Source organism: Fundulus heteroclitus, chromosome 12 (genome assembly GCF_011125445.2).
Source record: "Fundulus heteroclitus isolate FHET01 chromosome 12, MU-UCD_Fhet_4.1, whole genome shotgun sequence".
NCBI lineage: Eukaryota > Metazoa > Chordata > Actinopteri > Cyprinodontiformes > Fundulidae > Fundulus > Fundulus heteroclitus.
Window position 1 is genome coordinate 44,664,955 of NC_046372.1, and position 23,356 is coordinate 44,688,310.

Here is a 23,356-nt window from a genome sequence, read left to right on the forward strand (position 1 = left end):
CATTTCTCTTCTCATTTTAATGGCCACTGCTTTTTTCTCTGTATTTATTGCTCTAGTTCCATACTTAGAAGGTATGAAACTGCATGCCACTTCTATGCCGATGATTACCCGGTCTATGTACCCTTAAATGCAGAAGCACTGTGTTTCAATCTAAGCGCTATTGGATTACTTAGATTATATTAATGCTTGACTGGCGGTTTATTTTTAAATGAAAAGCAAACAGAGGTGCTAGTGGTAGGACCATGTGACCTCTGTGAGTCCACCACTGTTGATTTGGGAAACCTGAAAGCACATTTTAAACCAAATGTTTCCGATTTATATTTCCAAGTAGGGCAGTGATTTTGAATTGGACCGTCAAATTAGAGCAGTTGTAATGTTGCCTTTTATCTTTTAAAGGTATACTATGCAACCGGGGTTGATTTTCCAGCGAGGCTCCCCCCAGAGGGCGAAAGTAAAAGTGCACTGTCGTAAAGATGCTCAGCTGTTCTGGTTTCTCCGTCAAGCCAGGCGCGGTTGTTTTGAGCTTAGCAGACAGGCCAACGCAACGAAAAGTAAAAAAAAAACGGCAGTACAAACAATGACTAACACAGTATGAACATGCACACAGAGAGAGAGAAACCATTCCAATGTTACTTACAATCGCATCAGTAGAAACGTGAGGTCCGCGTCAGCCTTGCAGCCTTTCTTTTTCTTTTAGCTCTCGCCATTCGGAAAAAGCTTGCCCGATGTTCACCCGTGTACGACTCCTCTCTCTGTCCAGAACCCTTTTCCTCTTTCTTGCCTGCTCCAACATGGGCTTTCGCTGTTTTCTCGCTGGTTCCGCCATGATAACTGCACAAATATCGCCACTGCGCTACCAACGAGCATGCCTTTCACTGGGGGCGTGTAGCAGTTCTCGCCGTAAAGCAAGACCGACTCTCGCGGTCTTGCACCAGACTTCTGAGCCTGTGAGTGCGGGCCGTAAGCTCCTGCAATTGCAAGTGCGGTATTTCCCCCACAGACCACCAGGGCGGCCGAGAAAACCTTTGTTCGACCTGAAATGACTCATTTAATCATCCAAAACGGTATGGAACACATTAATTAACTGAAAAATGTTGCATAGTATGCCTTTAAGGTGCTTGGCAAAGGGGAAAACTTTCCTGTCCAGGCAACTCTTTGGAACCGTGATCTGTGCTTTAATTTCATCCTGCTTAGATTACTGTAATGAACTTTATGTTGGAAGGTGAGTCAGGTTGGTGGAACAAACCATCCTTGTTCTGGCCTCAACTCAGTGGGTGTTAATTTCAAAATTCAGCAAACAGGCTTAAAGCGGAGGCAACCGGACTTTCACTCGGTTCTGGTTGCCTCAGATTTAAGTTTATATTTGCGATGACCTGAATAACTTTTAAAACTTGTGTTTTTGTTTTGAATGTTTGAATAAGCTTACACCTTCATACCTCTCTGAGCTTCTTCATCCCTTCTAAACTTCTCAGTCCCTTCGGTCGACCAAACGGCAGCTCCTGCAGGTACTGAGCTCTAGGAGGAAGCCTAGAGGGTCTGGGGCCTTCTCTGTTGCTGCTCCTGCACTGTGGAATAACCTCCCCCTGCACATTAGAACAGCTGCTTTACTGTCTACTTTCATCTTAAAACACAAATTTATTCTTTGGCTTTCAACATCAGTGGGACTTAGTTTTGACCTTGTTTGTTTTAAATTAAATACCTTATGCTGCACAGTGGCGCAGTGGGTAGCGCTGTTGCCTTGCAGCAAGAAGGTCATGGGTTCAAGTACACCCCTGGGTCTTTCTGCATGGAGTTTGCATGTTCTCTCCGGGTACTCCGGCTTCCTCCCACAGTCCAAAAACATGACTGTGAGGTTAATTGGCTTCTCCAAATTGTCCTTAGGTGTGAGTGTGTGCGTGAATGGTTGTTTGTCCTGTCTGTCTCTGTGTTGCCCTGCGACAGACTGGCGACCTGTCCAGGGTGTACTCCGCCTCTCGCCCAGTGAATGCTGGAGATCGGCACCAGCAACCCCCGCGACCCCATGAGGGATTAAGCGGTTTGGAAAATGGATGTTTTATTGTGTTTAATCTTTTATCATTCTGTTGAAGGTACATATTTTTCTTTTAAATGTATGCTAATAGTTAGCATGTGCAGCTCTTTGTTTCAGTTGTGGTGGTTTTACAGCACTTTATAAATAAAGATGTAATGGGATGGGATGATAATAAATCTACATTAGTTTAATTTTCTGACTTGAGTGACAATAAATACTGAAGCTTTTTACACATGTACTGCGGTTTCTGAAAGCTTCCCTTCTTCCCTAAGTCCAACACCATGAGACTTGATGCTAAAAGAAAGGAGGGTGGCCGACCATCGATTAGTGAGCCTCAGCTCTGACACCTAGCACCTGCATGACGACCTGAGGGACAGAGAAGTTAAAAACGTAGGACTTTGACCCAAGTCTTACATGCTGGACTGGGTGAGGAGCGTCTGTTTCTGTTCATGTCCTGCCTTTATTGCTTTCTCTAGTTATTGGTGACCTATAACCTGTGGTACGAGCCATGCTGAAGCTTATTGTTTTCTGATGGTCCCTCCTCATCCTTCTCTTTCACATTGGGTTTCAACTGTGCAATGCATTTACGTAGCAATTTATCATCAGGGGCCGTCGCCCTCATGGATTTTAGGAACTGCTGCTGTTTCATCGTGAGGAGCATCTAAGATACAGACGGTCAGACAGTTTCCCTTCAGGATGTTCTTGTTTAGAGCAGAATTGACGGTTGCATCAATTACAGCAAGTTGTCCAGGTCTTGATGAGGCAAAGAAGCCCACCACAAACCATCACACTGCCAACGGCACGTCTAACTATCAGAGTTATGTTGTTTTTCTGAAATGCTGGTTTAGTTTACACCCGATACAAAGGGGCACACCACCCAAAAAGTCTGGGTGGATCATTTTTGTAATAAATGTGATGGAACGTTCCCATGGATGCAAACTTCACCCCAGCCCATTTCTTATTGTTGAACCATGAGCACTGAAGCAAGTGAGAAATGGCATTTTGTAATATTGTTATTATCCAGCCTATAATTATGTAGTTATGTTTATCTGTAGTCTTGTCTCCTTTTTTTGATCCTTTTTTTTTTCACCACCAACAACTTTAAAGATTCCAACTCCAGAGGATTACTCATCATTTCTTTCCGCTGGGAGAACAGCGTTGTCTTTGTGCTTTCTTCTGAAAAGCAATTGGCAGGATCTGGATAAAGCTCCGGGCCTCTTAAACCCCACCTCAGCAACATGCCAGGCTCATCACCGCTGGATAGAGTCGGGTTCAGAACTCTCCAGCTATTAAACGGCCTTTTAAAATCCAACTGGCTGCGGCCTTACAATTACTACATTCCACTTGATCCTGGTACCGGTGCAGCTTGTTTCACCAGAGTTTTATTTCACCAATCTGTGTATGTGTTCCACCTCGTTACTGTCTTTGCTCGTATACTTGGCCCTAGAAACCAGTAAAAGCTCCCGTAACCTGAACCTGGCTCACTGTTTTCTGACTCTGCAGAATCCCTGACCTGTTGACCATCCACGTCTACAGTTCCCCGAGAGGATCTGTCTGTTCCATAGCAGGAGTTAAATAAGTCGTTCCATTATCTGTTCAAGGTTGCCAGACTGCACTTGTAAACACTTGACATAATCCTCCTAGGGATCTTTCATCATGCTGATTGCCAGTGTATTAAGAAACCCATAAAGATACACTGACTTGATAAATCCTTCAGAAAATGATTCATGCTACCAGGCAGCCATTGTAGGCATAACAATGTAATTAACTATGGTACCTGTTGGTCTACTGTGATTAAAAGGTACGGTTTCAACCAGATACTTGCACTTGTGGCATAAAAAGTCAAAAAAAAATTTCTTCTTCACTGACTATCATTAAATCAATATAACTTTTCCCATTTTAGGTCAGGTAGGTTCAGCTCCACCCGAATACCCTTAATAATAGTTTCTAGTTCCTGTTCCTTGACCTTTCACGGGGTCAACAGCGTATAGGAAAGGAGCCTCGGACTGCTGTGCCGAATTCGGACAGCCTTTAACTCCGATGTCATTACAGGACGCAAACACACATAGATGATTCTACAGCCTTCCGAAAATGAACTACAAAGTCAGCACTCTCTTCTCTCCGGACATTTTTGTTGATTTCCATGAGGTGGGCTGTGCTGATACAGCCATGTCACGCAAAGGATTGTGGGATACCTTAAGGCTTCTTAGCCCCAGTAAGGGACGTTGTGGGGTTCCTAGGCTAAACCAGGGAGCATACAAACTTCTTTTCCTACCTCCTTCCTTACTGACTGCACAATTCGGACAGCACTTATCATGGCGACCGCTGACACAGTCCTTACTATATAAGGGTATTCAGATTGGAGTCCGAGGACAATAATGACATTTAAAAAGTAGTGAGTGCAAACATTGTTTTCTGGTAAGGAAGGTAAAAAAAAAATCAGGATTACATTTCCTACTTTGTGGTTGAACTTGTTAAATTTTAATTGTGTTGATTATGTGGCTGTGTACTTAATGTATCTTTCATATACATGTTTTAGTTGTTAGCTGCACGATGCTTGGGGTAAGTTGGAACATTTTAATCAGTGTTACAACTTACCCCACAATAAATGTGGTACAGTTCTGAATAAAATATCTTTTATTTATTTCATCGTGCCCAGGAGTTGGAAGAGAAAGACTGACAGGGGTGTGCCTCTACACGTTTTGGAGGAAGCATCAGCAGGTGTAAAAGTAGAGGGAAACATGGTCAGATCTTTGTTGAAAATGTATGACACTTTTTGACATGTCACACACAGTTGTAACAAAGTTGACTAGGGATCCAATAAACTTCCCTGTGTAGGATAGTTGTTGGTAGAGAGAGCTGCAAATTTGTACTTTGGACTGTATAGACAGGAGGTAAGCCCAGATCATAGGCTTTGTGTAAGATCCATTAGAATAAGTTTATGAAATATGATTGTTGCAATGTCGAGCATAATGATTGTACTCAAACTTTTCATATGATTACAGGTAAGATTGCAGTGACATATGTCTGCAAACATCCAAAATCTTGGGACAACATTCCGATGGTTGGTCCAGATTGGCTTTCTGGCTAATGAAACGAAATCCAACTCCATCCATCAGGAGTCCTGGCTCCAGAGGCCGCCAGCTTCAGGAGCCAGCCTCAGCTTTAATAAACACAATGTGCCCATTTTTTGGGGGGAAACTTGATGAAGCAGTAAAGAGGCACAATGTTAACGCAAACAACATTTGGAATGTTGATGAAACTGGCATCTCAACTGTGCAGACCCCTGACAGAGTGACTGCAAAACATGGACCACATGGCCTGCATCATCTCTCTTTTCTTTTCTTTTTTTTTTTTTTTGGTGCATAGGCAGACAACTGCACTGCATTCAGTTTGGATCCATTTGCTAATTTTGTTTTTTAAACTTTAAGATAAAAATCTATCTGTTGCTTGAATCATTGTCGAAGTCCTTATTTTGTGATGTTACAATTCATCCCAATGCCTGTTACAGCTGACCCTGACGGTGGGGTAACGTTTTACTCCTTCTGTTTGAGACTTATTTATGGATTTTCTGTTTGAGCTGCTGCTCTGTCTACAGGCACGTTTATTAGCCAACACTGGTATCTAGTCTGCGTCCCTGTTTGAACTCACTGGATTAAAAGATGTTGGAGTTGGAGAGAAAGGAATGTCCAAATTGTTACAACTGTCCCAAGTCTCCCCTATTATATCTATTAAATAACAAGCATACTGAGATTAGTTTTCATGTTAAATAGTTTACCCAACATTCCCTTAGTATTTGGCAGAATTCTCTTTTAAACTGTATGACGCATTGAAAACATTTTGGCTGTCCTTGTAGAAACAGACGTGCTGTGAGTCAGGTTTGCAGGCCAGCTTCTCAGCTCTGCCCACAGATTATCTGCAGGACTGAGATCAGGGCTTTGACAGGGCCACTCTAAAACGGTGACTCCTTTAAGAAATTTTTGTCATTGCAATTATACGTTCCGACAATATCTGTCTTCTTGCATTTAACCCATCCCCAGGGAGCAGTCTGGGTGGTGCAGCATCCCCGACGGAGGGTTGTAAAATGACCGTGTTCTTCAGCACACTGAGAGATCTGAGCTTTTAGGAGCCTGCATCGTCTGTTCGCATCAAAAGGAATTTACACTCACATCTATGGATTGTTTACCTCAGATAGCGAGACGGCCAGTCCCATGGCAGGGACTCCATGGACTTAGGCATCCAATGGTGGAGACTCACGGCAGGCTCCCTTATGGCAGGTGCATGGAGACATGTGGGTGACTTCCAGGCCTGTAACGTGTAACTTGAGATGTTTTTCAGATTTTTCTGTCATGACGGACACTGTAAATGATGTTATAAGTTAAAACTTAACGCATATGAGAAGGGATCCACTCTAACTGACTGAGCTTCTTCACAAAGGTTTTTACCAAATGGCATTTTAAAGGGAAGTTGACTGCATTGTTCAGCCTGGATGATCCATAGTTTCATTAGAATCTCTGCTTGGTTGAGTTGATTTGATGCTATATTTCTATTTGGAAATTGGAGTTTTTTTTGTTTTTGTTTTGCCTTCAGACGGCGCGTGTGTAAACACACATTTAATTGAAGAGAACAGATCGTTCTTGTAAAAATCTGTTAATACAGTAACGTTAATGAACTTGTCTGTGTGCTAGCGCTGTTTCAACAAATCCAGGCTCTGACAGACAGTCTGTGAGATGTGGACCTGTAAAGATGTCATGACATGTGTGAGCCACAAGAGGTCAGCGTTGCATTGACACCGTTTTCTTGTGTCCATGGGAAATCCCTGTCAGTTTGATTGAGGGAAAAAAAATCTTATCCACATTATATATTAATGGGATACATTTAAACACTTTTTTTCCTGAAGTCTTCAGTTCCTTATTTATGTCGCTGGTGATAATTTTCTGCTTACTTTAGGATGCATTTTACTTCTATCCTTCAGTAATCACCAGCTCACCACCAGGCCTTTAGTCAACAGCTGATTTTAACATTTATATTTTACTTACAATGCCCGTACCCCTGATTAAACTAATGTTAGAAGAACAAAAGCAAAGCGCAATTCCCTGATTTCACAAAATCCAGCAGAAACATGCAGGGTTTTTTTTCCAATCCTGTCCCAATTCAACATGATTCATTTTTACAAATATATATAGAAAGGCTTAAAAAAGTGTATTGTGATTTTATGTGGCAGACCAGAACAAAGTAGCTAAGAATTGTATCATGGAAAGAACACGTGTGGGTCGCTCATTTTTTTGAAAATATATTTTGACATTGTGGAATGTACCAGAGACCTTACTTTACAGAACCAGGTTTTACTGTATACTTACAGCTTGAATGTCTCTTTGGGTTCATGTCCTTCACACTGGAATTTATGCCTGTTCATTTTTGCAGACAACTCATGTTCACTCAGATTGCATGCAGAGCATCTGTGAATGTTAGATCTCAAATTTTGCCACTGACCATGAAAAGCATTTACGTCTGGACTTTGACTAGGCCATTCTAACAATTGTAAATGTTTAAATCTAAACTGTTCCATCGTAGCACTAGCTGTGTGTTTAGAGGTGAACCTCCACCCCCATCTTTTACAGGCTCATTTTTTTTAAACTGTGCTCCATATTTAGCTCCATCCCATTTCCCACCAACTCTGACCAGCTTTGCTTTCTAGGTGGAAGGAAAACATCCCCATACCATGAGTTTGCCACCAACAGGTTTCAATATGGGTTTTCTTCCAGGGCAAGATTAGTTCTGTTCCCTGATTCTATTACCTGCATCTTTGTGGCATGTCCGCAGTTATTGCAAACCTCTTCCCTTTCAATAATGGATTAACCAGTATTCCATGAGATATTCAAAGGTTGGAACATTGTTTTACAACCTAACTCTGCTTTAAACCTCTCTGTTCACTGATGTGTTCTAACAAACCTCCAACTGACCAGCTGGATTTCTAGATTCCCACTAAGCTGACCCCTATTTACTAATAAGTTCCCACCTGAAGCCAACTGGTGGCTGCTTAGGAAAGTTCTGGGTGTCGGAGGAAAGGAAATTGAACACAAATGTACGCCACACGTTGTCACCTGTCTTTTACACTGACACGCTGCTTTAGTTGCTTCATAACTCTTTATTATAGGCAAACACCCAACGCACATTGTCTGAATTCAAGTACACTGTTTGTATGCATAATGCAGCTGTTCAATATGTAACTGTGCCCTCAGAAAACAGAGGGCCAGTTTGATAGCACCATTACAAAAAGTACAAATAAACTGAATTCACACATATTCAAATACAAAGGAATACAAACAAGGAATACAATTACATAAAAAAAAAATTCCCAAGGAAAATTCTTGAAACAATGTTTTGGCAGAAAAAAAAAAATCAGTCAGACCAATAAAACAAAGAAAAAAATAAAGGTATCTGTACGATCACAGGGTGAGAGCAGTTCTTCCTCCAGCCAGTTTTTCTGTTACAGGAACATATGGATGGTGAATGGGTCCCACATTGGTTCCAAAGGTTTCATACTGGCCCTTTAGCCATGCCAGTTTGCAGGCGTACGTTGGATCCAAGGTGTGTGCCGTATCAGTTCCCCCGATCGTTGGATTAACACAAGGGAGCTTATTTTCGCGCCCTATTATGAGCCCACATACATTTTGAATTAGGAATTCTATGGGAAGCCCACCTGTATTTGTCGATGTGAAACTTGCTCAATCTCTGTTTCATATGTATGGAGAACTTCTGGTTTCCAAGGGAGAGCAATCTGTCGCCTGCCCCCAGAAGTTGGAATTCTACGTCTACAGTCCCAGAGCAACCCTGGCCTCAACATTCAACATGGCTGACATGTATAAAACAGTAGAAGTTGCAGAAATAGACTGTTTATTTCCACTTTTGATGGTTTAAATCATGTTAAATGGGTTAAACACAATGTTGTAAACATGTTCTTTTAGTGTTTAAAGGTTTGAATCAGTGTTATTGTCTCATATTGCTAATAGTTAGCTGGGCAATTTAGTAAATCCTGCTAATTTTTTTCCTTGCAACTGAAACTGGTTTGTGTGGGTGGGGTATCAATTCAAATTCAAGTTGTGACCTGTGATCTACCGCAGAGTTCGTCGACTTAACTAAAGGAGTTAGATTATACAAACACATCTAACATAATGTGAGTGTTGCTAGGGCGCCTACGTGAAACAGGAAAATATCTAAACACTTCCTGGCACTAGTAAAATGGCGGCAAAAGACAAAAGGAACTATAACATTTACGTCTAAAAGCTCATTTGATTTTTAACTGGGGCCCTATTTTTGTTTTGCTTGCTGCAGTTGAAAGACGGGAAACGTCTGCTGGAAAATTAGGAGAAAGGTCTTGTAGTTAATAGGGTGCAGGTTGGTAGCAGTGCTTTTCAATCTCCAACATGTTCCTCCGTTTGTTTGGATGTTTTTTCACTAAACAATGCCAGTACTAAGAGTCAATGGTAGTTCTATACATTTTGCATGAAGTCTAAGAACTATTCAGACTCTCTAATTGGCTACAGTATGGTGCTGTTTGTTAGCTTGGAATTACACAGGCTACAACAACAAAAGATAATTTTTTTCCCTTCTAACCCTAACCCTGCATCCGCAACAGTTCTCTGAGCTAGTAAACGTGTAAATGGGTTCATGACAGCTAGCTAGCTGATAGCTAGCTAGCAGACAGTTAGCTTGGTTTGCCAACAGGATAAGTTGTTACAAGACGTCACTCTCTCAATATTAGCTTCTACTAGTTTTTGACACATATAAAATACGGCTTCTGCTCGTATAAAACAGATAAAGTTGCAGTGACAAATCTATATTAGACCATGTTGTGTTTGGGCTGGAACACACTAAATGAAGGCTAGTCAACTATATGGCCCTACGTAACAATGAATGTATCTGAGGCTGCATCCGAAAACGTCTAATTATAGCTCCTAGCTCCCGTTCCTTGAGCTTTTATGGGGTCAACAGTAAGAACTATCGTGGGGAGGAAAGGAGATTCACTCTGCTGTGCCGATTTCGGACATCCTTTACCTCGTACGTCATTACGCGATGGAAGAACACGTGGATGATACAAGTAAAATCCGAGCATACAGGTTTCCGAAAAAGAACAACAAAAAACGCAAGTTAAACAAATGTCGCACACAGCTGAAGCTCTTCATTACATGAACCAAAACATATGAAGGTAAACGTATACAGACTCTCGTTCTAATAGAGACCGGTCTACAACTGCTTGTTATCGTCTTAAACAGAGTTGACATACTGGCAATGATTTTGTTGTATTTTATTTGTTTCAATTTTATGAATAGGTTTCGCTTTTAACAGACAACAGTGTAATACACATTATATGCAAAATAAACAATGTGTACAACATAGAGAAATAATGAGAGTTTACTTTTCAAGGTAACATATTCACTTCACAGCTGGCAATTTCAGTGCTTCCTTTGATTTAAAACGTTGCCGTTACACTGTTACAATGTCTAGCAGACCTTACTTGGTGAAGACAAGAAAGGCGGAGATGGCCAAAAGCCTCTTATCCACATGCATGACCAGCAAGACATGTTATATGTGAAAGAGTAAATGGTGCTGCATACAAGTGCGTGCTCTCTTCTCTTTGGCTATTTTTTTTATTTCCTGTGAGGTGGGCTGTGCTTATACATAATGTCATGCAAAGGATTCTGGGATCACTTATAGCTCCTTAGTGCTGGTAAGGAACCTCACAAGGTTCCTTTGATAAAGGAACTATGAGAGGAAGCATGCAGCCTCCTTTTCCTACCTCCTTCTCCACTAACTGCACTATTCGGACAGCACTTATCATGGCGACCGCTGACACACTTTTGCTTTGGCTTAAGAGTCCTTACCATAAAGACGTTTTCGGATGCAGCCTTTTAGGCTATTAGTTCTTAATTGAAATTGTATGAACTTGTGCTGGTTAGCCAGTAGGTGGCAGCAAACTACCTGCTTATCCACACGCACAGAAAGCAGCTTCTGAATATTATCTGCCGCAGTGCAGTTCACCCATGGAAGGTTAAAAAAAAAAAAAAAAAAAACACAGTTATACAATAAAACGAGAACATGAAAATCAATTTTGGTTAGGAATAAAATGCTTCTAAAGCCCTTTGATAACGACAAGTCTCCCCGTGTGAAAAAGAAGCTGAAAACAGAGAAAATCCACATTTCAGAACCAGTCTTTATGTTCTGTAAGGGCTGCGACAGTTCACGCAAATATCACTTAGGATTAACGATGAAGGGACTTTTAAAATGTTTGAACTTCAGACATTAAATGCGGATTAAATGCAAACAAAACAAAAAGCCTGTTTCCCCACATGCAGTCCTTCATTAGTTCCTTGCAGAAGTCTGCATGTTTAAACAAAAAAACAACAACAAAAACCAGGCTCTACAGTTGGGTTCTTTTTTTTAAAGTGCTTCTCTTCCATGAAGACAAGTTTTAATGAGGTTCCTTGAAATACTTGTCACTAACCTAGACGCTTATTTGATCACACAATAAATGAAACAGTCCCTCAGACACAGACCTGCACAGAGCTTCGCCACTCCCTTGATCATCCCTGGGAGTATGGAAGGGTTTTGTAAAGTTCATGCTGCCTCAGGTTGGACAGAGGAGGTAATCACATAATCTGTGCTGAGAGGTGAAAAAGAAAGATGCTGAGAAGAAGGGAGGATTCATTCAGGGACAGCGAGAAGAATCCAGCCCAGATGGAATGGATAGTGGTCGGTGGGACTCTTCCCGTCGGAGGGGACTGCCTCTGGACTCCACTCCTTTGTTTACCTGTGGGTCACCTGGTTGTTTAGGAGGCCTGGGAACGTCATCTCTGTTTCAGAGCTCAGCGAGCCATCTAGAGGCAGAGCAGCAAATGACAAATAAACAAAAAAAAAAGAAACTTTTAACATGAAAATATCCCAGAAAATTGAATGCAGAAAAGTGAATTGATTACTAAACTACATTTCTGCTAATAGTTTGCAAAGACTTAAGCTCAAAGTGAAGGTCATTAAGAACATAGTGGATACATCTGTAACAAATGTTATGAAGTTGTGTTACAAATTTTAGATGTATATAACAGGCAAATGGCTTAAAAGCTAAATCTGAGCGAAATTTATATTTGCTACTATAAGTGCATTTGACAAATGACTAAAAAGTTATTAATCTGGATCATGGTTAAAGAATGAATAATGATCAGACTACAGGCACAGAATCTATACCTTTATAAATAAAATACATTATATGTATTGGTCTTAGTAAAGCCTACGTTGTGTCTGTTGACAACTACAAAGCTGTATGAAAAAATAAATATACCATGTGTGAATCTGCAAGGCTCCAATCTCAGGCCTCTTTTTAATGCTATATCTTATATAATGCAGAAAAGACTAAAGTTGTTTTAGTCCCAAAAACCCAAGGTTGGACATCAGACTCAATTTCTCAAATTTCAAATATCACAAAACGTCTATTTTTTTAAAATCAGCCAAATACCATTTCATAAAGACTGTGACAATGAGAAGCTTCCTATCAAAATATCACAGAAAACAAACTGATGCATACTTTTAATATCAGCAGGTTTTCATATTATGTTAGTCTTTGAAAATGTGACTAAATTTATTTAGGCCTACAGCAGCCTTTTCCAAAAAGCTGCTCCACTGACTGCACTCTGTGAAATAATTGATTTTAAAAGGGTTTTAAATCTCAATTGAGCACTGATTTCATGGTTACCTGGCATTTCATAGTTGAGTATTTTTACCTGTCACATACATTTTTAACTTTAAGCAATTTAAACTTAGTTTGACAGGTCAACTCTGATTTAAATAGTCAGTTAGATAGAGTTTCAGTCTTCTGGGGGTTTCTTCCCATGTCCCAGCACCAGCCTTGTTTATGTTTTATGATCACCAGCTTTACAGAGACGGTCATAGCTACAGCTACTTTCCAAAATCATAGCAGGGTCTCACCGTTATGGCAGTTGTACATCCACACACGATGGCCATCGTATCGAAATCTGCATTTTGTGAAGTTGTTGGTGTAGTCTGATTCTGGCACTTCGTAATTAGGGTTAATAACGATCTGTTGAAGGATAGGCAAGAATGAGCGGAGCTTTACGGCTGCACAGAGAAGACGTTGCTGAGACACCACAGACGGAAAGAAGAAAACAGCAGGAAAAAAAAGTCACCTGAAAAATGTAATCCCCGGGTTTGACATCGGTGATGTCCACCCACTGGCAGTCAATGTCATGCCTGTAGGTATCCCAGCAGCCCACAGTGATGCCTTGCTCTCCAAAGTTAGCGCATTCATACTTCTTCTCGATGCCTACGAAGACAAAGGAAGGTAACTTCACATCACAAGTCTCCTTGGAGCCGTTCAGAAATGATCGCATTTGCATGAGGCGATCTATATGGCTAGATGAAGGCGATGATGATGATTCATGAGTTTGCTTCCTAGACGGATTAAAGACATCTGGATATTTCCTGCTTTTGGGGAAAAGCAGGTGATATTTGATTAGGACTTAACTGAATTTCCGAGGGCTTGGTTTGGTGCAATAAATGTAAAGCAAACAACTGAACGCATTCTCTGCATTTATGAAGCTTGGACATCGGAGCAGACAAGGTAACAGAGAACCGTTGTCTTAGTTTTAGACTTTAATTAGACTGAACTCGGACTATAGCATTTGGAGCATTTACAATATCAGGTCATATTCAATGTTATTGAGAGGAAGATATCAGTTGGCCATTAGCCCACATTTTCCTCGCTGCCCTCTCTTTTTGTGGACAAATGACATATCTGTCTGGGAGCTTTAGCATCTAGGTCTCAATGTTTCTATAAGCTGTCGGCATCAATGGAAAGTGAAACTCATCTAACAAAGCAAATATACTGGCCTGTAGAATAGAATAGAATTCAACTATACTGTCATTGCACTGTCACAAGTACAAAGCAACAAAATGTGTTCTCTGCTTTTAACCCATCCCCTTGGGGAGCAGTTAATGCATGGCACTTTAATGTAATAATAAATGTTGCATCCAAAATGTCATTTGGGTTTGCACACCTGGATATTTCAATGACACTCCTGATTCCGTAAATGGTGCAGCTCCTCCAATTTAAGCCACGTTGTTTACTTTTGCCCAAAAAGGGTTGGAGACAGTAGTGGGAGAAGGATGTGACAACGTTTAATCTATCTGGATGGTCATATAGTAATATTATTAGCAGTATCCAATACTTTATGCTGGGTGTTTAAGTGGAGTTTGGAGAGGCCCCTGGCTAAAGTGTGGTTCACACACATTAGCCAGTGTTGAGTCAAATGTGGGCGGTACCAACTGTTTGGCCCCTCCCATTATCTCTATTCAGCTGTGCCTCCTCATGACAGAGGTGTCATAGCACATCCTTAGCTCACATAGCCTTTTGTTTCTCCACTCATTGCAAATTGAAATTAAAACAAAGCCTTTTTTTCAGACGGCGGCATTTTTTACAATGTTTTTCTTTCATTATTACATCATCATTGAAGGCAACCAGGGTGAGATACGTACCTTCATCACACTCTGAGTCCTCCAGGCAGAAACTTGCTTTGTGTCCCTCTGCCACTTTGGTTCCGTTCAGACTCAACAGGTCATACGTGGTGAACACCTCCATGCTGTGATAATGCCTACACACACACACACACACACACACACACACACACACATACACACACACACACACACAGAAACATTATAAAGGTGCCTTGCTTCAACAATCTGTTCCACACTCAAAGAGTCTACAGTTTGCAGTGCAGATATGCGTAGCTCGTTGTTTTTCATTCTTAATTCAGCTTTATTTCTAAACATTTGCTCTCTACGCTGACCTGTGACAGTCGTGCCACACCCACAGGTGCTTGGCCGCTTTGGGCTGGAAGTCGGACTGGCCGTTGTTGTGGATCTGGGAGGAGAAGCGCAGCAGGCGGCGGTACGAGTTGGCCGGCGCCTTGTGGGAGGTGGAGGCCAGACAGTTCTCCTCGTACGCGCACTGCAGCATGAACATGGGCCGGTCCTCCATGTAGGTGGTCTGCTGCACCACCTCAGGGTTCAACACCAGGTCGGGAGCCGCTGAAGGTGGGAGGATGAGGGGGGGAAAAAAGACGGGGATGAAGAAAGTATTGATCCCCCTTAAACTGTTTTATGTTTTGTCATGTTACTAGCTGTAGCTGCAAGTTAAAATGTGAATTATTGAACATTTTTTTATTCTCATGCTTAAGGCTGAGCAGGAGTGGGGATCGTAGGAAGTCCCAGAGTCTTACTTTCAGAGCAGGACACCCCGGCGGCGTAGCTTCCCCCTCCTCTGGGGCAGCTGAGGTGGGCTCCATGGTGCAGGCAGTGGGACAGAGACATCTCAGTCCCAGAGCAGCGGACCCCGCTCATCACCACGCTGTCAGCGCTGACCTCACCGGGCCAATGCCACGTCTCCTGTTGACACAGAAGCGTTCAGAGATCAACATTATTTTTTTATTACACAAGAACATAGGTTTCATGACCAAAACTGACCCTTGTTACGCCTCTTCATACATAGCACCTTGTAAGAGTTGAAGAAACCTTTATTTCTGGACTGTTGTTTCTGCTCGGTGTCACTGTGATAAGACTATAAATGGAACCTTTATAAACGAAACCATTGAAGAATATTCGATTGAGGTACAGTTTTTTTTTTTGACCACACAGATTATTTTCAGACTGCTGAAAAGTCACATTAGTCAATGTTCACAGCGATCCCAGACCTCAGTGCCAAAGGCAAGAATCTTTGCATTCTAGGACATGAGCAGATTGTTGATTCTCAGGTGGATTTAATATGTGGTTAAATATGTCTCCATGTAAAAGTCTAACCCTGTCTTTCCGTGCTTAACCCCGTCTCTGCCCATTTGTCAGATACAGCTAAACTCATCTTTGTGTGGACACCTGCACATCTGTCGGGGAACCTGGCAAACAAGGGGCCTGACGAGTCTCAAAGAGAACCCATTGTTGAGGAGGTCTGACCTGCAGGCGAACTTAGGTTGCATAGAAGCAACTTCATTTTTCTGTTCTTGCTTTGAATTGAAAAAGCCCTTTGGATGAAGAACAAAACGTATTTTATCACGGAACTAAAGTTCAGTTGTTTTGTGTTTTTTAATCCTTTTTTTTTGGAAAAAAAACATTTTAGCTCTTAGTTTAGAGAGTATTAGTTGATGTCTTTTGGCCATTGTGTTGCCTAGTGGTAAGACTCAATCTGTCATCACTGTGAGATGGGTTCATCTGCATAAAATATAGAGATAATCCGATCCAATTTTTTCCGATCTAATCCGATACGATACGTGGCCTAAGCATACCGGCCGATATCCACTCCGACATTACTGTTGAATGAATAAACCGTGTACCTCGCCATGTGAGTGAACTTATCAGGCTTGAAATAAAAATTGTTTAAAAAAAAGTTCTGCATGTTCTTCAGCATGGTGCTTTTGGAGCTGCTTAGTTAAGTTTGTGGTGTTGAATTTACCAACATTATCACCCTCCTCTCAATGTATGCGTTGCAGATGCTGCGTGTTGCAGTCGGACTTGTTGGTGTATCAAGTTTGATACACCAACTTTGCTCCATGTTGTTCTGTGTTTGCTCATCGCAAGCTGCTGTGGATGTACTGCGTAGCTGGCATTGCAAACATAGAAGAAACTAGACTGCCGTAACTGTATTGCTGTGTATAATATTAATAAATATCATACACTGGACCGAAATTCTGGATCGGCATCAATCATCTGATATCCAATCATCCAGCTAATTAGTCAATGTCGGAGCCGATATCTGATACAGTTGTTGGATTGCTGCATTCCTAGTGAAATAATCAACATGTTTTATAAAATGATAAGAAAAAAAACTGTAGGTCAACTGCTTACCAGTCAGTGTTGCAGAAGATGAAACATTGAATTTCTATTAGCCCAATGTGCACAAAATCAGATTAACGTGATTCAAGTGGAAGTTTCTCTTTCTAAGAATGCAAGTTCTGTTGAATGGAAAAGTACCTGGAAAGCACTGCGGGCAAAGCCCAGGCCCAACTGTCTGCAGACCACCATGGCCTCCATGGTTCCCCAGCCCTCACTGCATACCGTCCCCCACACCGAGGAGCCGTTCCTCTCCACCAATACCTCCACACGGCCTTCGAAGGGGCTACGGCCACCTCTGAGACGCAGCTGTTGGTGAAACATCGGGAAAAAAACACAGCTAAGGATAAATCTGTTTATCCTTTAGGCAGAGAGATGTATATATATATATAGTACTTCTGCATATACTCACTACACATAAACTTGTTTAGGTCACTCTTATTAATTCAAAATGAAATGGTCCCCTCCCATAGACACTATTGGAAGAAATGCGCTGCAAAACATGCACTTCCTGTAGCAACTCAAGAAGTACAACCTTTTTTAGGAGCTGCTGGTCATCTTCTACACTCTTTATTCAGTCTGCCCAGTGTTCACTGAGTGGTTTGGCTCTCCTGAGAGCCTCATCAGGGCTCACATTCTCTCCATCAAGGATTTTGGGTCAGTCCAGTCTCGGGTCAGGAAAAAGTAATATCTCTGCCGACCACATGCATCCTGAGCATAAACTGTTTAGACTCCTACCTTCAGCTCAGCACTACAGAGCGCTATTTACAAAAAAAAAAAAAAAAAAAAGCCGGCAAAGAGACAGCCTCTTCCTGCAGGCTTTCATTTTGATAAACAGTTAACAGTCAGTGCCCAGATCAATACCATGCATGTCTGCACTACTTTGCCTCATCCTCCTCTTTTGCTAAAACACGGTATATAGGCCTATGCATACAGTAGTTAAATACATTTTTTGTATTATTTCCCTTCTTGTATATTTATATTTAAAATGTCTTCATTGAGCACAGTGACACAATTGGTAACACTGTTGCCTTGTGGCAAGAAGGTGCTGGGCTTGAGTCCCGGCCTGAGGTCTTTATACGTGGAGTTTGCATGTTCTCCTCTGTCTGTGTGGGTCTCCTAGTGTCTCTATGTTGCCCTGTCCAGGGTGTGACCTGCCTCTTCCCCAATGACCGCTGGAGATAAGAACCTCCGTGACCCTGCATAGATACACGGGTGGATGGATGTCTTCACTGAGAGCAAAGTAGAACCTGCACAAACTTGTTGAATAAAGCTGATTCTGTTAAGGGGGGGGGGGGGGGGGGGGGGGGGGGGGGGAGAGACAAGGTTTTCTTGCTTAGTGGTCCTGGAGACATTTTATGCTAACAGGTTCAGTGAGCAGACAGCGTTGAAGGCAGACCCTATCTGGATCTTTCCTTGTTAAAGGTTCAGTTTGGTACTGAAACAGAGGTGAGTCTAACCCTCTGCTCGAAGCCCATAGCTGGGACGTTGCATCTGACGGCTGCATCTTCTTCATGGCTGCAGCCGAGAGCTTCCTTGTTGAAGGAACACTCAGTTATGGACTTCTCAAATCCTGAGCACTTCACTTCATTCATGTGCACGGGCCCCATACCTGAAAAACATACATGCAAGCATTTAGAAATGATCAGTTTTTAAAGCTTAAAGGTTTGGGATTTGATTTTAAAAAAAACTTATTTTAAGCTATCTGTGTTTAACAAAAAAACTGTCAACGCGTTAGATTTTTCTAATTAAAGATAGGACCCAACATGGTTCCCCTAAAATCTTGACAAGCTAAAGATGGCTTGTCTGTCACCCAAATAGCCCGCCCAACTAAAAACAATGTCTTAATTAAAGAGCAGAACAGCAACAAGGTCTAATAATGATTGTAATACCAACTAGAAAACTGTTTGAACTTAGGTCACATAAGATCTATTAGATATAAGAGGTTGTGACCCAATGGCCATCTGCACATGTTATCAGAATAAAAGGAGTGAAGGAGTGTGTTTTTTACTTGAAATGGAAAGTGATGGCGTGTAGGAAGCTGTAGAGAGAGAGCTTGTCTGGCAGTAAAACGGCCATTCCTAGTTTTTTTTTTTTATTATGAGACAGTTACGGTTCTACTTTCTAATTAGCATTGGTATTTGGCTTCGTCCCCCCTCTTTACATGCTGACCACAAGTTTCTTTAGGCCTTAATCACTGGTTGCATTAAAAGAAAGCTCTCCGAATGTGGCATCAGACTGGAGGGAAAATTAAAATGTCATCTGCCAAAAAAAATTAAGAAACAAAATCAACAAACGTAAAAAGCCACACCACACACTACGTATAATACATACCCTGTCCAAGTTGTCCTCCAGACAGCGCTTCCTTTGCTGAACCGAAGCCCAGCTCCCGGCACACCACAGTGGCAGACAGCAGGTTCCAGTGGTCATCACATATGGTGCCCCACTCTCCGTTTTTCAGGACCTCCACCCGGCCCTCACCCACAATGGCTCCACCACGGAGGCGAACCAACGGTTGCTGAAAACGACACACAGAGTGCAGAGGAGCCACTGGTGAAGCAGAAGTGACCCAACTCTTAAAGGAGAACAACATATATTTTGGTTTCTTTGATTATCTTTTAATGAAAAAGTTGGTAACATCGTCCTTTTCCTCCTTTGCAAAGAGAAAGCTGAGGCAAGACAACAGATTTGGTATAGTAGCTGTAAGTGTGATGTCGTGATAACGTAGTGTTAACCTTGTGTTTCTACAACATCTAGCTGCATCTGTCTTTCACAGAACCCCTTAAGAAACTTTTCAACATTTCTTTCAGATGCGAGGTTGAGGGGAAATTTAGGAATTTAAAGCAACTAGCCAAAGTTTTTTTCTAAAATCAGTAAAACTCACTTTAGATAGAATTGATCACTTATATAACAACATCTAATGGTCTGTTTTTCTGTTTGTTTTGCTTGTCTCACTAAAACTATCTGCCATACTAAAAACAAACCACACACATGGCTCTTATGACATCACATAAAGCAACCAATTACAGTTACTTTAAACATATTCTTTTGTTTTTGTGTTGGTTTTCTTTTTTGATTGTTTTTAATAAATCCCTCCTTCAAACATTTTTACCTTTTTCCTGGCTGCTGGAAAAAGCATTTATGATGTAGATGGGAAAGTCTGGTTACATTGAAACAGATGGAAACGGTTTGTGAAGAGGGCTGGAGAAGTAACCTGACCCTAGCCAGATTGATATCCCTCCGCCTAGCTCCATTTACATGAGCGGAGCTAGGCGGAGGGATATCAATCTGGCTAGGGTCAGGTTACTGAAGAAGACCATAATGCCCAGATTTTATTATTGAAGATCTTCAACGATCATTTCGCGGCAAGTTGTTTTAGAAACCTCATTGTCTCGTTGATGCATTCCCCACAGGGGATAAGCGTGTTGGAAAACGGATGGATGAATGGATGGATGCTGATGACACTCAGCTATATTTATCCATAAATCCTGATGAATCCAATCAGTTACTGCGACTGCAGTCATGTCTTGATGACATCTAAAGCTGGATGACTTTAAATTTCCTGCTTTTAAATTCTGACAAGACAGAAGTTCTAATCTTTGGACCAGGGTCCTCAAAAAATAAACTTCTTAATCAATCACTTAATCTGGATGGCATTAAATTGGCCTCTGGTAATAAAGTAAAAAACCTTTGTGTTATTTTTGACCAAGACATGTTATTTAAATCCCATATTAAACAGGTTTCCAGAGTTTCCTTTTTTCACCTCTGGAATGTTGCCAAAATTAGAAATATCCAGGGAAGACAGATCACCCGCTATTACCATCTAATGTAGAAAAGATTCCTTGATCAATGTGTGCTTCTGTGCTTTTTGTCTCTCTTGTTGTGTCTCTGTTCTGTCTTCTGTAACCCCCAGTGGGTCGAGATAGATGACCGTTCATACTGAGCCCGGTTCTGCTGGAGGGTTTCCTTCCCGTTAATGGGGAGTTTTTCTTTCCACTGTCGCTTCATGCTTGCTCAGTACGAGGGATTGCTGCAAAGCCATGGACAATGCAGACGACTCTCCCTGTGGCTCTACGGTTCCCCAGGAGTGAATGCTGCTTGTCGGGACTTTGATGCAATCAACTGGTTTCCTTATATAGGACATTTTTGACCAATCTGTATAATCTGACCCAATCTGTATAATCCGATTGTATTTGACTTTGGAAAGTGCCTTGAGATGACATGTTTCATGAATTGGAGCTGTATAAATACATTTGAATTGAATTGAAAGTCTTCTAAAGCCTTTTTTCATCTGTACGGCAGAAATACTTGCTAAAAGTGTGTAAATCTAACATTCAGACTGGATCTCAAGCTTATTCAATTAGTTGAGTAGACAGTTAAAAGTGCCAAACAGCAGGAGAGTAACCTTAAGAGGAAGGCCAATAAAGCTGGAAGCACTGTTAGATTTCTTCTTACGAATTTCTCTCGATCACAAATAAAATTATTCCAAAGACCACAGCGATAACTGTAAATGATTCAAAACTAATTTAACCAACAAGAGTCTCTTTGTTTAGATGTTTCTTTCACAGAGGAGAAAGAAAGGTGAGCTCTGATTAATGAAACAATAGCCGGGTTTCCATTAATGTTTTTATGCACATTTTGAAGTACTGCATTAAAAAAGGGTTGATGGAAATGAAAACATTTTTAATACCTTCCTCATTAGCTATGTTTCCACCCAGTTGAAATGCGACTGTTGAGTAGACATTTAAAATGTTGCAAAAAAAGAAAAAAGAACATGTAAATTAGGCCTGTTTCCATCTACTAGTTCAGAGCAAATTAGGCAGGCTACACAAAACGGAATTTCGTAAGAAGTTGACATTATGCATTGCTGTGATAAACAGGAAGCAGAGGTTGCAAACTAACATGGACCACACATCTGAGAAAAGTAGAGCGAGGTTTTTTGAATGTTTTTCATCACGTTTGCTGTGTCTCCTCCAGGGATTCCGAAAAACAAAATGACTTGATGCTAACAGAAGCTGTCTCGGCTTAACGGAAAAGTCTAGAAAACAAAAGCTGCACTCTAAATTTACACATTTAGTTTATGAATGAGGTTTCTTTTCAGTGAGGACTGCTGAGAACATTATAAGGTTTCGAGCCATCCCCCAGCTGTAGGACGTGACACAGAGCATGCAAGCTAAAACCTCAGAACACAGATGAAGTCATCCAGACATAAATTCAGGTCAGTTTTCTGGGACTGTAATTTTTGATGGCAACTGTTCATATAGATTAAAATGAACAATGACTGTTTATGGAATATGTGAGTACCAAGATCTCTGAAATACCTAGATGGGGAATAATTTTCCCTCTCCTTCTCAGAGAAGAGGTCAGAGGTTAGAGCTTCTGACCCAACAGCTATCTGAGGGAAAACTCCCGGAAAAGTAAACCAGGAATCAGTGAAGCAACTTGTGGGTAAAAAGCATTTTAGTAAAAAGCGTTTTTTCCCAAACATTTCACCTACACAGAACAGAAAATCCAACAAACACACAGCCCCCCTTCTACTCTTTTGGCTTCAGGTTTTCCACCAGATGTTAAAGCAACAAGGCTGCAATCATTTGCTCCCACTAATAAACATGCACGCGTGACTACACCGGTCACTTGTGGGTGACGCAATGCCTGCCTGACTCACATGTGGTGTTCTCCAAGCTCTAACACAGAGTTAATTCAGGATCTGAAGCGGAAAACTAATTGAGGCCTTCCCATGCCGATGCCACGACGCTAACCGAAGCTTTCTGTCCACCGTCGTGTCCAAAGAAAATCCGTTGCCTTTTAAAGTTAACGTCAGCGTAATTTAGACAAAACTATTAGCTTGATCAGTTAATCAAAACTTTCCATTATTCTGACAGAATTCAGCATGTCGGTCTCAGGTCTGAATCAGCAGGATTTTATGCAGTAGACTTTTTAAAAGTGAACTAAAAGTAATGTTAGAAATTACGTGATGATGTCACACTGGGAAGGGAAAACGTGGCGCCTTTAGATGGAAGCGTTACCTACTTTAAAGACTGTTACTGCCTAAAACGTGGACATAAAAGTCTGCAAAGTGAGCCAATTAAAGGTTGTCAAGCCTGGCTGTGAAACAACATAACTCGACACAAAACATGGAAGAAGTCCGACTAAATGCTATACTATCAGGAAAATACGAACACACTGTCAGATATCACCTAAAGTACCAACATTTACTTAAAATAACAGTTTTGACAAAAATGTGGAACTTTGACTGACACTGATTTACAACAAAACAGTGCGCTCGCCTCTTCTTCAACTGCTCTGTCTGTAAGGCTAACATCAGCATGTCCAGCTACCATAACAGCTGTTGTTCTGCTGCTGGGTTGTTGTTTTCTTGCTTCAGTAATTATTTATTTAACCATGCAGTGGAGCATTGCGAGGTGCAGCTTAAAG

General features: G+C 41.4%; 1 protein-coding gene across 1 annotated transcript in view; it reads right to left on the bottom strand.

The window, feature by feature from the left end:
• Positions 1-8,983: 8,983 nt before the first annotated feature.
• Positions 8,984-23,356, bottom strand: part of loxl2b (lysyl oxidase-like 2b) — a 43,263-nt gene continuing 28,890 nt past the window's right edge. The window contains exons 6-14 of the mRNA XM_012849631.3: positions 19,256-19,439; positions 18,382-18,533; positions 17,063-17,230; positions 15,322-15,487; positions 14,890-15,130; positions 14,576-14,691; positions 13,228-13,364; positions 13,010-13,121; positions 8,984-11,907 (exon numbers count right to left, since the gene is read on the bottom strand). Of these exons, the coding sequence (XP_012705085.2) occupies positions 11,837-11,907; positions 13,010-13,121; positions 13,228-13,364; positions 14,576-14,691; positions 14,890-15,130; positions 15,322-15,487; positions 17,063-17,230; positions 18,382-18,533; positions 19,256-19,439 (1,347 nt within the window). The 3' untranslated portion in view covers positions 8,984-11,836. The remainder of the gene's footprint in view (positions 11,908-13,009; positions 13,122-13,227; positions 13,365-14,575; positions 14,692-14,889; positions 15,131-15,321; positions 15,488-17,062; positions 17,231-18,381; positions 18,534-19,255; positions 19,440-23,356) is intronic.